Here is a 12,580-nt window from a genome sequence, read left to right on the forward strand (position 1 = left end):
GCAGGAAAGTACTCTCTCTGCTCCGTCTTCCGGAACAGACCGTGGAAAATGGGCGTTAATTCTCGTTTAAATGTCTGATAAAATTCTCCGGTGGAACCACGTGGGACTGGAGATTTCTTCTGGAGCGTTTTAATTACAAATTCGGTTTCCTAAACGGCCGCCGGACTTGTCGGGTTCGCTGCTTCATCTTGACCGAGCCCTGGTGCTCCGTGGTGTTTAAGGGACGCTCTGTTCCCAGCTGTCAAGTTTATGGGCATAAAGGGTTTTTAAGTGTTTTCTTATTATTCTCAGAACAGCTCCAGGATCTCATTTCTGGTATCGGCAGCTTCTGTCTTTTCTCTTCCGTCTGTTTTGTTGCTGGTTTCGAAGGACCGGCCTCTGGTTGCAATACCCCCTCTCCTGTCGTCAGTTTCGTTCATTCCTCCTTGATCGCAACCCTTCCCTTCTCTGCCTCTCGAGGCAGAGCCCCGACACCTGGCGGGTGGTCCTTGGTCTCCAGCAGGGCACCCCGGGCTCTGTGTCCCCCCGGCTCTGCCCGGTGCGCCCACGAGCCACGACCCCGCGTTTCGTCTCGGCCCGCGGGGTCACGGAAGCATGCCGCGTCATCTCATGTGTCTCTCGTCACCGAGCTGGGGCCCCCAAGTCTCTGTGACTGTCCACCGTCTGTTTTCAGGCCCCAGGATGCTCCCGTCGTCCTGCGTTTCCCTCCAGCTGCCGTCAGCCGCTTCCTCGGGAGTCGATGGGGCCTTGTGACAAGCCGCCATGCCACCGTGACGCAGAGACGATACCCCGCTCCCAGAGTCTTGAGAGAGTGGTGTTCGCACTGCCTGTTTGATCATCTTGTTGTGTTGTCTAAATCTTGCTCAGGTGGGGACGTGAGGACCCACACCTCGCTATGGGTCTCATCTCTGGATTCTTCCCGTGCCTTCGTTCGCGGGATTGCCTTCGGCTCCCTCAGCAAGCGGTAGGCTTGCACTCGACGGGAATCCCCTCCCCCCTGTGCCGTCCCACGGGCAGTCGGGGGCTTGGGAGGGGGCCACCGAAGCGGGGGCAGTTCCCTACTCAGGGCATCTCACAAAGGGCCCGCCGCGTGCCGTCCCGCCAGCTGTGGGGCGCCACAGGCTGGCATTTAACGAGCCCCATTGGAGCCACTACGTGCTTCGTCTTCCGATGACGCACAGCCCCGGAGCCCCCCGGCGTCCCCGCGTGGCCCGTCTCTGCAGACTCGCGCCGTGGCAGACGGACCTGGCCGTCTGGGTCCCGGCCGAACCCTTCGAGGCAGGCCCAGCTCCGCCGTCTGGAGGGAGGGGAGGCCTGGAGGCGAGTCCAGGCTGAGGTGTGAGCGCCGGACCGCGCTGACGGCCAGCCAGGGGCCGCCGGGGGTCTTACTGTGGCGGAGCGCCTTGCTCGCCACGGGGCGCCTGCCAGCCACACGGCGGCCTGTCACTCCCAAACGCTGGGGGCAGAGGAGGCAGAGACACAGGCCATAAATATTTCCAGCCACAGCCAACGCGTCTTACTGGGCAATTTGCTTTTTAAAAAATTGCTCTCTAATTTTAAGCGAACAGCCTCTAATTAGAGTGATTTACAAGGTACCTGGGGACCGGGTGGTATTTGAGCACGGTGGAGCCTAGCAGAGATTGATTGGCATGGCGTGACCAGGGCACATGCTGGCAGCCACACGGCTCCACGCCGCCTCTGAGCAAGGACACGGCCCTTCCCACGGAATGGGCCGGCGTGGCCGGGGGGGTGCGGGGGTGCGGGTGGCTCACAAACCCTCGGCTTTGAGAAGGCCGCCCTGGTCACGCCTCCTTCCTGCACGCCCCCCGCCAGCCCCAGGGCACAGCCAGTGTCTCTGTGGCCGTGCGCTCGCCTCCTGAATGCCGGACAGGTGCACTGAGGTGCCCAGGATGGGCCTCGCGTGGGCGAGCGTTAAGTGTCGATTGTTCGAGACACGGCCGCAGTGCTGGCAGCCGCGAGGGATGTCTGATGTGTGTAAAGCATGGCTGGGGCCCCACAGCCCAACAGGGATCTGGGGAGACACCCGGACTGAAGGCCCCCTCCCGGGCGGGCAGGGGTCCCGGCCAGGTGCAGCGCGGCGTGGAGGGACCCCGCTTCGGAGGAGGGTTGCCACTCAGCCGCCGAGCCAGGCGGGCGCCACGGCCTCCCTCAGCGCCCCCCCCCCCCACCCCCACCCCCGGCCTGAGCGGTGCCCTGCGTCTGCTCCCCGCCCCTCCGCTGCCGGAGGATCAGCCCCTCTGACATTTAGGGGAAATTTTCACAATTGAGCAGAAGGCAGAAATGAAAGGATTTTCTCGGTAAAAGGTCAGAGTGGTTTCTCTTACTTTTGTTTAAAAATGGTCCGTGTTGAACTGTGACAAGCCTAAACGTGCGGACATGCAGGGGAGCAGGGTGGGAGCCCTGGGGAGGCAGCAGAGGCCGTCCGCGCGGCACACAGGCGGGGGTGCCGCTCAGACGCTGGGCGCCACGAGCTCCAACGGCCGCCGGGAGGGCTCGTGGGACAGGACGGGGGAGCAGGAAGGCCGGCTCCAGCTCCTTCCTGGGGTCTCGGAGGGAGACCACCGCCTCCCAACAGGCGCATCCAGGCGTCCTTCCCGGGCGGAGGTCGGTGTGCGGGCCGGGTGTGTGGCCCACCGCGTGCAGGGGTGAGCCGTGCACACGGGCGGAGCCAGGCAGCCCCCGCAGCTCCTGGGAGGAGGGTGGCCCCGTCAGGCTGTGGGGCAGACGGGGGTTTAGTACACGCGCCCAGCCCCGGGGTGGGGTGGAGGGGGGGGGAGTTCCCACGCTGTGCAGTTCACCCCGCGGCTTGCTTTTTGGTGTATTTGGTGTCTTCCAAGCTGTGCCGCCACCACGACCCGATTTCAGAACTCTCGTCGCCCCACCAAGGACGCTCACGCCCACTGGCAGTCCGTCCCGTGCCCAGCCCAGCCCCTGGCAGCCACTGATGTACTTTCCATCTCGCGGACTCGCCGTTCTGCACACTCCCTACGGATGATCTGACGCACGCGTGTTGTTCCGTGTCTGGGGTTCGTCCCTGGCGCAGCAGGGGTCAGGGCTGCGTTCTTTTCGTGGCTGAGTAACGGTCCGCCGACGGACTCCGTGGGCGGCGGTGCGCACCCCGGCTGTTGTGCGTATCGTGGCCGGGGGCGGCTCCTCCCGCGGAGAAGCAAGGCCCGCAAGCGGGGTTGGCCTCCCAGCAGGGCCGCCGGTGGGAACCCCCTCCGTTCTGTGGCCGGCGCCAACGGGATTGAGCACCAGGGGGCACGGCCGTCCGCCCGGGCGCAGAGCAGCTCTCTGGGGCGGCTCCGGCCCCCTCGCCCGTTCGTCTGTAGCATCGGGGGGTGGGGCGGGGTGTCGGCTGCCGTCACGGGGGCCGGGCTCTGAGGACGGGGAGGGCTGGGCAGACCGACAGAGGGCAGCTGGGCACCCGGAGCCCACGCCCCACGCCCCACGCCCCACATCCCGTCTTCTGGACCCCCGCCGGGGACGGGGTCCCCGTCCCGCCCTGTCCTGGACCGAAGGGCCCTGGGGCAGGGGCGGGGGGATCCCGCAGGCCACCGCACCGCTGACCGTGTGTCCTCTGTGTCTCCCGCCCGCCCTCCAGGCCACGGGACCCTCAGGCGCCAAGATGCAGCTTCTGGAGACGGCCTTCTCACGCACGGTGCCGGAGCTCATCGAGCTGCACCTCCTGCGCCAAGACAGCATCCCCGCCTTCCTCAGCGCCCTCACACTCGACCTCTTCAGCCGCCAGACGGTGGCCTAGCCTGCGGCTCACACGGAAGAGGGCAGCCGGCGGGTCCCAGGCCCACCCCGCCTCCCGCCACGCGGCCCCACGGACCCCGGCCGCCCGCACTCGTAGCCGGCAGGGGCTGAGCCGCTCTGCGGGGGAGAGGCCGCACCCTCCTCCTCGCCCAGGACGTTCGGTGCCGCCGCTCCGGGGGGTGGCCCGGGGGGCCCGCTTCCGGCCCCCTCCCCAGTGTGTACCCCCGTCCACACACCGCTCAAACCCGGCAGAGTCCCTGCTCCGTATGAAATAAAGTTTGCTCCTCGGCCACCCCGCCGGCTCGCTGTGTGCGTCTGAGAGGACGGGCTCGCCCTGCCCACCAGCCCTCGGTTTGGCCCTGGGGCAGCCCCTGGACACCAGGGGACGGTGGGTGGCAGCCCGGGAGCCACCGCCCCCAGCAGAAGAGAGGGAGCGCGTGTTCAGGTGGAACAGAGTGGGCGAGTACTTCCCCTGCCCTGGACTCCGCCCCCCCCCACGCCCCCACCCTCCCCCCGCCAACGGACCGACGATGACGCTCACACTGTGCGGCCCCAGGTGCTGGCCGGGAGGGCGGCTCCAGGCCCCGTGTGGAAGTGCTGGCAGCCAGCACCCCAAACCCCAGGCCCCCACGGGCGACGCTGGTGGTTCCGGCCACGTCCTCCTCCCTGTGGTGACCTCAGGACCAGCAGCCTGCACACACCTGGGCACCCGGGGCAGGGATGGGGATCACAGCACACGGGTCGGCCTTCTCCCCGGACCCCTGGGCACAGGGACGGGGGCCGCCTTTGTGGGAGGGGGTCCAGCTGCCAGCCCCGGGGGGACCTTGGCCTCTGTACTCACAGCTCCGGGCCTGGGGGGCCCGCTGACCAGGGGTTTGGAGGGCTCGGGAAGGCCTGGAGTGGTGGCCCACCCCTCCCCCCAGCACGGGATGTTGGGGGACAGAAGACGGGCCGCCTGGCGTTGGAGCGCCCAAGTGCCACCTCATTGACACGCACGGCTCAGCACTCCAGACCTGTCACCGGTCATGGGGACAATGAGTCCTGACGTCAGCCGCCCGTGTGGCTGCATCGGCGGTGCCAGCCCGTGGCCGGCAGCCTCACCGCGGGCAGATGGAGACACGGCCTGGCCAGGCGCCAGGGTCACCAGCAAGGCTCTCCTGCCTAAACCCGGAGCCCCCCGGCTCCCTTGATCACAGCACAGCCCAGATGGCTTTGAAACTGTTCACTTTGAAACTGAAAACACGGGCTCGGGGTGGTGACGTGGCTTCCCAGGGCCACAAGCCAGTGGGAATGGGGACCCCAGTCCAGCTCGGGGGCTTTCCGCCCTCCACGGGCTGAGAGCCCTGGCGTGCCCGTGCGGAGGCCCGAGGCTCCCCTGCCCCGCGTCCTGTCTCACCGACAGCACCCATTTCCAAATCCGCTCCCCCACGTGGGAGGCTTGTTGAACCCCGCGGAGCAGCCCCTTGGGAACTGGGAAGAAGCTCCTGGGGGTCCTGGCTTCTGCAGCAAAGACCACCCACCCCCGTGCTGGGTTTCAGGCAGACGTCAGAGTGGACTCCCTCCCAGGCTCTGTTCTAGGGCCTGGTCCCTGGGCTTGTGTCCAGCACCATCAGAAACCCGCAGGGTAGTGGTGGGGCGGAGGGGGCGGGGGGTGTTGCTGAGGCCCTGTGGGCTTGACCCTGCCCTCCCCGGACGTGGAGGCCCCAAGCCTACAGCGGGAACCCCCCCCGCACCTGTTGCAGGCTCCAGCCTGGAGGGTGCGGTGGGCGGGGAGGCCAGCCTTCCCTTCTTCTCCGCCCCGTGGAGCAGACGGAGGGCCGGCTGCTTGTACAACAGCAAGGAAACGCTCAGTTCAGAAGGCCACGCGAAATCACCAGCCCCTAAAAATGCTTTGCACGGCCCCTCACGCACGGGCAGGAATACACACACCAGCACGTTCCCTGCGTGCAGACGGCGCTTACCAGGGACAGGCACCCTCCAGGGCAGTGGGCGTGGGGCTGGTTCTCGCTCAGATGGCTTAGGTAGGGGTGTCCGGCCGGGCTCTGACGGCCGGTGGACCTCGAGGGACCGGGATGTCCTGGATCGTGGGCCAGGACAGAAGCTCTTGACCTCTGCCCCGTGGGCAGCCGAGGGAACATCCGTCCGCAGTGGGCCACGGAGGCTGGATGCCCCCCAAGGGGTGCCGGTTGCTAGGCCAGCCCAGGCGAAAGAGGAATATCCTGGAAGGATTTGGGTCAGAGCTGAGGAATCGGGCTGCATGGTGCCACAGCCCCGTGGCCACCAGCTACCCACTGCCCGACACAGGCCACGAAGCCCCACGGCTGCAGGGCTCCACCACCAACCTCCAAGATGGTTCCTAAACTGTCCCCGAAGCTTTCGTCCCCTCTCGGGTTAGGGTGCCTGGCGGGGTCTCGCATTGGCACAGCCCGCTGTCCCCGCTTCTGCAGGACGGGGTGGGCGCCGGGCAGCTCAAATCCAGCAAAGGCCTTCCCTCAGGTGCAGACGCCCAGGCACGTGTCCCATCCCTGCCACGGTCCCCAGCTTCCTCCCTCCACAGGGAGAGGGTCTCCCAAGGCCCCTTCCAGACACCGACGCACGGGCCAGCCTGGTCTGGACGGCGGCCGTGCTCCGTCCGATTCCAGGGTTTTCCTTTCCAGAAGGGAGCAGGAAGATTCAAACAGTGGGAGCGGGAGCACAGCTCCTGCCAACGTCCCCCGGGGCTGGCCCCGTTCCCGCTGCTGGACTCGGTCCAGTCCCCTCGGGGCCACCCGGGGAGCCGGGGGAGGCACAGACGGCCACACGAGCCTGGGCCCACCGAGGCCCCGGCCGCCAGGCCACAGAAAGTTCTGGTTCTGGCAGATTCCCCACCTCTGCCAGCTCATCAGTGGGCACCCGACACTAAATGGTTCTTAAGCCGCTAATGACTAATTTTAAGGGATTAGTGCCACAGCGATAAACTCTAATTGCCAGGATGTAACAGGATTTGTGTGCGACAGGCTGCTCCCAGCTTCCCCGAGGCTCCCAGGGAGGACAGCGCCGCCTGCCGGGGCGTCCGCCGGACCCCCAGCCGCCGCCAGCACCCGGCCCCCCTCGGCATCCACGGGCCGGCAGCACCAGAGCTGGTCGGGGACGCAGGTTCTCGGTTCTCGGGTCCCGCCTGGACCCGCTGAATCAGAATCTGCACGTGACGCGACCCCCAGGCGGCTCTCACGCCCGGTTCAAAGGCCGTGAAGCTCTCACCCCACGGGAACCAACCAGTTCACCAAGCTCCCTCCCGCCCGTGGGCTCCCCACAGGGGCCCGTCCAGAGAGGGCAGGCCCCGGTCTCCGCTCACACGCGTGCACGGGCCGGGCCCACACCCCGTCAGAGGCTGAGTTGAGTTCCCCAAATCCACGGGTTGAAGCCCGGGACCCGGAACGTGATGTACTTGGAGAGGGGGTCTGAAGAGGGGGTTAAGGTAAGAGGAGGTCACGACGGTGGGCCCCAACCCAGCAGGACTGGGGTCCTATACAAGGAGGAGATCAGGACACGGACGCGCGCAGAGGGACGACCACGTGAGGACACGGGGCACGGGGAGAACACGGCGTCTACACGCCACGGAGGGGCTCAGAAGGAAGCAGCCCTCCCCACGCCCGGATCTCGAACTTCCAGCCTCCGAGACGTGAGGAATCATTTCCGTTGTTTCAGCCGCCCAGTATGTGGCGGCATTTGTTACGGCGGCCCAAACTGACCGCTGCCGCCCCATCTCCTGAGCCCGCTCCGTTCTGGCACCTCTGGCCCCCGCCATCTTCCTCACACGTAGTTTATCAGCAACACACATGTTACATAGTTTCCATCAGGCTCGCGTGGTCTCGGGAACCCACGGGACTGGCCTACAGAACATGCAACCCACACACACACACACACACACACACACACACACACACACGTGACTTGAAATTTAGTAGCCACATTTAAGAAGTAAGAGGCGCACCCGGGTGGCTCAGGCGGTTGAGCTTCCGACTTCGGCTCAGGTCATGATCTCGCGGTTCGTGGGTTCGAGCCCCGCGTCGGGCTCCGTGCGGACAGCTCGGAGCCTGGATCCCGCTTCGGGGTCTGTGTCTCCCTCGCTTTCTGCCCCTCCCCTGCTCGCGCTCTCTGTCTCTCAAAAATAAACATTAAAAAAAATTTTAATAAAAAAATAAAAAGAAACAGGTGAAGTTAAGATATAGATCTTATTTAAACCAACGATTCCAAAAGGTTACTTCAATGTGTAATCACTGTAAATAATTAACGAGACATCACTTTACTGTGTTTTTACCGTCCGCCGCGTCTGGGAAATCCGCCGTCTTCTGTCCCACTTGCCGCCCTCCCCAGCTGGGACAGGACCTCGTCGTGTCCACCACGGGTCACTCGGGGACTCACTGTGCGTGCGAAGGGCCCTGTCGACTAAGAGAAGTGGCTGTCCCAGCAGGTGACCTGGCAGTCCATGGGGACCTGGCAGAACCAGGGGGCGGTGAGCGGCGTCCCCCACAGACAGGGGCCCGGGGCGCCCTCCCCGGAGCCCGGCCTGGGCACCCGGTGGCCCTCCCATGCTGGCTCTGCCCCCGCCGACACGGCTCTCGGTCTCCCCGCAGTGAGCCTCAGTCTCCACACCTCGAAAATGGACCGACCGCTGGGGGCCGCCCTCCCCCTGCCCGGTCGCTGCCCCCCTCCGCCCGCCAGGGCTCCCTGTGTGGTCTCGTGAGTGTAACACCGTAATTAGCCCAATTACCAACAGCCGTCATGACTCTTTTCTCCTTTTTTTTTTTAACTGAAAATGGAAATTAAATTTTGCAGCAGGTTTACAGGCTGTTAACGGAATTCACTAATCAAACCCCAACACCAAGTCCTTGAAAATGAGAATTTAAAAAGGTCTGCATTTGCATATTCATGTTTTTAATAGGGTTCAGAAGGTATATTTGCAACTGATGAAAAGGATTAATTAAACCTAATTTGCATCGGTGGCACATCTTAACCCCCTTCTGAGCTGGCCTGAGGCTGGCTTGACCAAGGGTCTGAGGGTGAAATGCGGTCCAGGGGGCCAGAGACGCCAGCCTGCGCCCTTCCTGCGGCCGCATCCTGGGATCCTGGGTCCCCGGGTCCCCACGGCTGCCACGCAGGGAACCAGGCCCCAGGCTCGTGACCCTCTCTCATCGGCGACCCTGGCAGGAGGCAGCGGTGGTGTTTTCTGCTTAAAAAACACACGTACGTGGGGGTTTTGTTTTTCTTATTCATACCAGTCATTGTCAAACATTTGGAAAATGCAGGAAAGTCTCGGGAAGAAAAGGAACACAATCGCCGTGCACTTTGGATGGCGCGTCTTCCGGAACTTTCCCCTTGAGCGTGTGTGCACGTGGGTGCACAGCGTGTCGTGATGCTTCTGCGCGCCCGGCCCCCACGTCTTCTCTTTGTCAGATCCCTTTTGTCCGGACGTCAGTTTCCCCCTCTCGTTATGATTACTTTGCAGCAATCGCCAGTAATGCCTGGGGTCAAAGGGCAGCCTGGGGGTCAAAGGGCAAGGACGCTTGGGGGGGAGGGGGCGGGCGTCCTAATGACCGGTCCTGGGTTGACGCACCCACGGTGTCATCCGCGTGACGGAGGAGAAACTGAGGCTCAGAGATGCCAACACAGCAGAGGTCAGGTGTGAGGTGCGTGCGGAGACCGGAAGAACGTAGAATCTGCCGTCGGCCTAACGATCGTCAAGTATCTGGTGTGTTTTTACGTCGGTGCCGAACAGGGTGGGCATCTCGGGAGCGGCAGACGCTCGGGCGGCCCCCCCCGCTGCAGCCACGGCCGGCGTCCTGGGAAGCAGACCCGTGGGCTGGGGGACACGCGCCAGCCGGACAGGCTCACTGCCCGGCGAGTGGCCCTTCAGCACCGGGAACACACAGGTCACAGGTGAATGAGTCACTGGGGACAACGCCAGTCTGTGCAAAGCCCCAGGCACACGGCAATAGGAGGAAGAGGGTCCCTCGCCTCCGGGGGACGCTACTTGTCAAGGAGGACGTGCTGCTGAGGGGCCCATGGCCCCAGGTCCCCCCGGACGGTGGCAGGGGGCGGCCCGACGCAGACAGACCGGCTCCCCCATGGCGCTTCACCGGGAGGCATACGGGAGAGAAGTGGGTTCAACCCAGATCCTGCAGGCGAGGCCGATGGGAGGGCGTGGGAGGGAAAGTCGTGGCCACCGACCGTGGAAAGATCTCGGGGCGACACGAGAACAGAGAAAACCGGGCGCCGCTGATAACTGGTTTCAGCGAAAGAAACCGTAAGGCTTTTCTTTCTTACCGAGGGGCACTCCGTGGACGGGACAGGCCACCCGGGGGGCACAGCTCCGCACGGTCATGAACCCAAGTCCGTCTGCTGGAGCCGCTTGACTAATGTCCTGGACCGGGGGCCCCAGCAACAGACGTTCAGGTCACTGGGTCGGGGACCAGCAAAGCCGGTCTCCGGTGGAGCCCCCGGCCGGCCGTGTCCTCGTGAGGTCGGAGAGGGCGCTCGGGCGTCCCTTCAGGTGTCACCTCCTGGAGGCCCGTCTCCGGCCGGTCAGGTGGGGTCAGGGCCTCAGCGCGTGGATTGTGGGGAGATACAGCACGTAGGCTGTACCTGGTTGTAAAGGCGCTCGAGAAAATCTGGTATCTTTAGCTTGTGACTTTAATTAAACATGTAGAAGCATTTGATTAAAGTTTATAATCAATATCTAAATATCTGGGAAATTTTATTGGTTAATTTTTCTAGTTGGGATTCATTAATTGTGCAAGTGTTTAAATATTTAGGGAAATATGCTTAATGGATGCGTCAGATTAGCAATATTAGGCACCACGCGGCGAGCGGGGAGACTCCTCTCCCCCGGAGACAGAGATCCCGCTGGGAGGCAGCCGGGTGTGCGGGTGACAGCTCATCTCCGGGGCGGCCACGACCAGCCTCCGAGGACAGAGCCCCGTGGGGTGGCCGAGGCACCGGGCTAAGCTCGCTCCTCGGCCACGGTGACCGTCCCCTGCGTCTCCATCGCCAGCCCAGGGTCCAAGAAGGTCACGACGTCACACTCAGGTCATGGTGTGTGACGGGCCGTCCCTCCGAGCACCCTGGGCCCAGTAAGTGGCTCCCGGAGCTGCATTTCTAGCCTTGACTCGAGACCCGGGACAGACTCAACAGACAGCAGGCCGGGGAGGGTGTGCTGGGCAGAGCCCCCCCCAGGGAGAAGCGGGCAGGCAGGTGGGGGGGGGGGGGGAAGCCCTGACCCCCGCCTCCCAGCTAAGGGAACCAGGGTGTGAGGAGAGACCCTGCAGAGGAAACGGGGTGCGGCTGGCTTCTGCCCTTCAAAACGGGGCGCCGAGAGGCAGGGGCGGGGGAGGGGGGACCCAGACCGGATGGGAGGGCAGATCGAGCCGCGGTCTCCGACTCGCAGCAGGTGCACGTGGTGGCAAGGGCAAGACCCCCGCCCGCGGGCGCTCAGGGGCCGCCCAGACCCCCCCCTCCGAGGTGCCGTCCAGCCTGGAGGCGCGGGAGGCCGCGAGCTCGCGGAGAGCCAGCCCCGGAGGGAAGCAGTGAAGGCGGTTTGAGTAGCACCGAGCGTAGGCATCGCCGCAGGCGAGTCCGTTAAGCGGCAGGAAGCATCCGTCATTCCTCTCGATGGACACGGATTGTTCCGAGACGCTCGGGCATCAGAAACGTGCATCTCTGTTCATTAATGTGGTCCCGTGACATGTGACGCGCTGGGTGACTCTGTGTCATCGGGCGTTGCGCGCAACGGGACCTCGCAGGCCCACCGCCCCCTCCCAAGGTCACCGCGAGGAGCCCCAGTGCCTTCCGGTTCCGTGTCCGCTGCCCCCGCCCCCGCCCCGGGCGGCGCCGCCCGTCCTCTCGCCCGAGGGTCACACAGCGCAGAGAACGGCACGCGGCTCGGTGTGCGCTCGCGCTTACGGTGCGGGACCCACGCGTGACGCCCGGAGGTCTGCCGGGGGGCCGCCGTGCCCCGCGGTGACACCGTCCGGCCTCCGGGCACAACTCCACGGCGGGGAGCTTCCCAGCACAGGTGCACCCGTTCGCGCGTCACGTGGACATCCGGCCGCTTTCCCAGGTTTCGCTACTAAAAGCCACCTGGACGACCCAGCGTGTGCCTCGTCGGGCTCAGGATCAAGTGTTTCCGTAGGGTTTACCGAGGAGCAGAAGGCTGGGTCGCGGGGTCCGCCGGCATCGGGCTTGGGGACAGGAAGCCCCGCGACTTCGGGGGCGCCGGAACTTGTGCCCCACCCCCTCCACGCGGGGGCCGCGTCTCCGCACACCCCGTGAGCTGCTCGGCCCCGCCTACTTCCCGCTCCTCTGCGGGCTGCGGGTCTCCCGCGGCCGTGGCCCCAACGCTCTGTGCATCGATCCCTTGCTGGTTTATCCGTGGAAACAGCTCCTCCCACCATATGACTCACCTTTCCCCTTTTTAGGTTATTTTTTCCATAAACGAAGCTCTCGACGCTAATGCAGTTAAAGGTCTGCCTCTCCCGCGCGCTCGGCACCCCCTCCCCACACAGGGAGGCCGTGGGGACGCCCCGCGCTGTCGTCTGCAAGCGATTCTTATTTATGGGGTGAGACAGAAATCCAATTTCGTTTTTTCCACACGAATAACTAATTGTCTCGGCCGCGTTTGGCACACGGCCCCCTCTCCCCCCGCGGTCTCCCCGCCCACGCCACCGTAAATCAGGTGTCCGAGGACGGGCGGGTCTCCCTCGGGGGCCATTCACCCCCCCCCCCCCACCAGGCCCCTAGACCCCGGCACAGAGCCACC

The 12,580-nt window shown here is 64.7% G+C and overlaps 1 protein-coding gene across 8 annotated transcripts in view; it reads left to right on the forward strand.

Annotated features, from left to right (window-relative positions):
- MAD1L1 (mitotic arrest deficient 1 like 1) overlaps positions 1-4,075 on the forward strand; it is a 317,342-nt gene extending 313,267 nt beyond the window's left edge. For all 8 annotated transcript variants that reach the window (XM_053893964.1, XM_053893965.1, XM_053893967.1 and 5 more), the window contains one exon: positions 3,626-4,075. In XM_053893964.1, coding sequence (XP_053749939.1) covers positions 3,626-3,784 — 159 coding nt within the window. In that variant the 3' untranslated portion in view covers positions 3,785-4,075. The remainder of the gene's footprint in view (positions 1-3,625) is intronic.
- Positions 4,076-12,580: the final 8,505 nt, after the last annotated feature.

The sequence above is a fragment of the Panthera pardus genome, unplaced genomic scaffold, assembly GCF_024362965.1.
Source record: "Panthera pardus isolate Hobbes unplaced genomic scaffold, ASM2436296v1 HiC_scaffold_4, whole genome shotgun sequence".
Classification (NCBI taxonomy): Eukaryota; Metazoa; Chordata; class Mammalia; order Carnivora; family Felidae; genus Panthera; species Panthera pardus.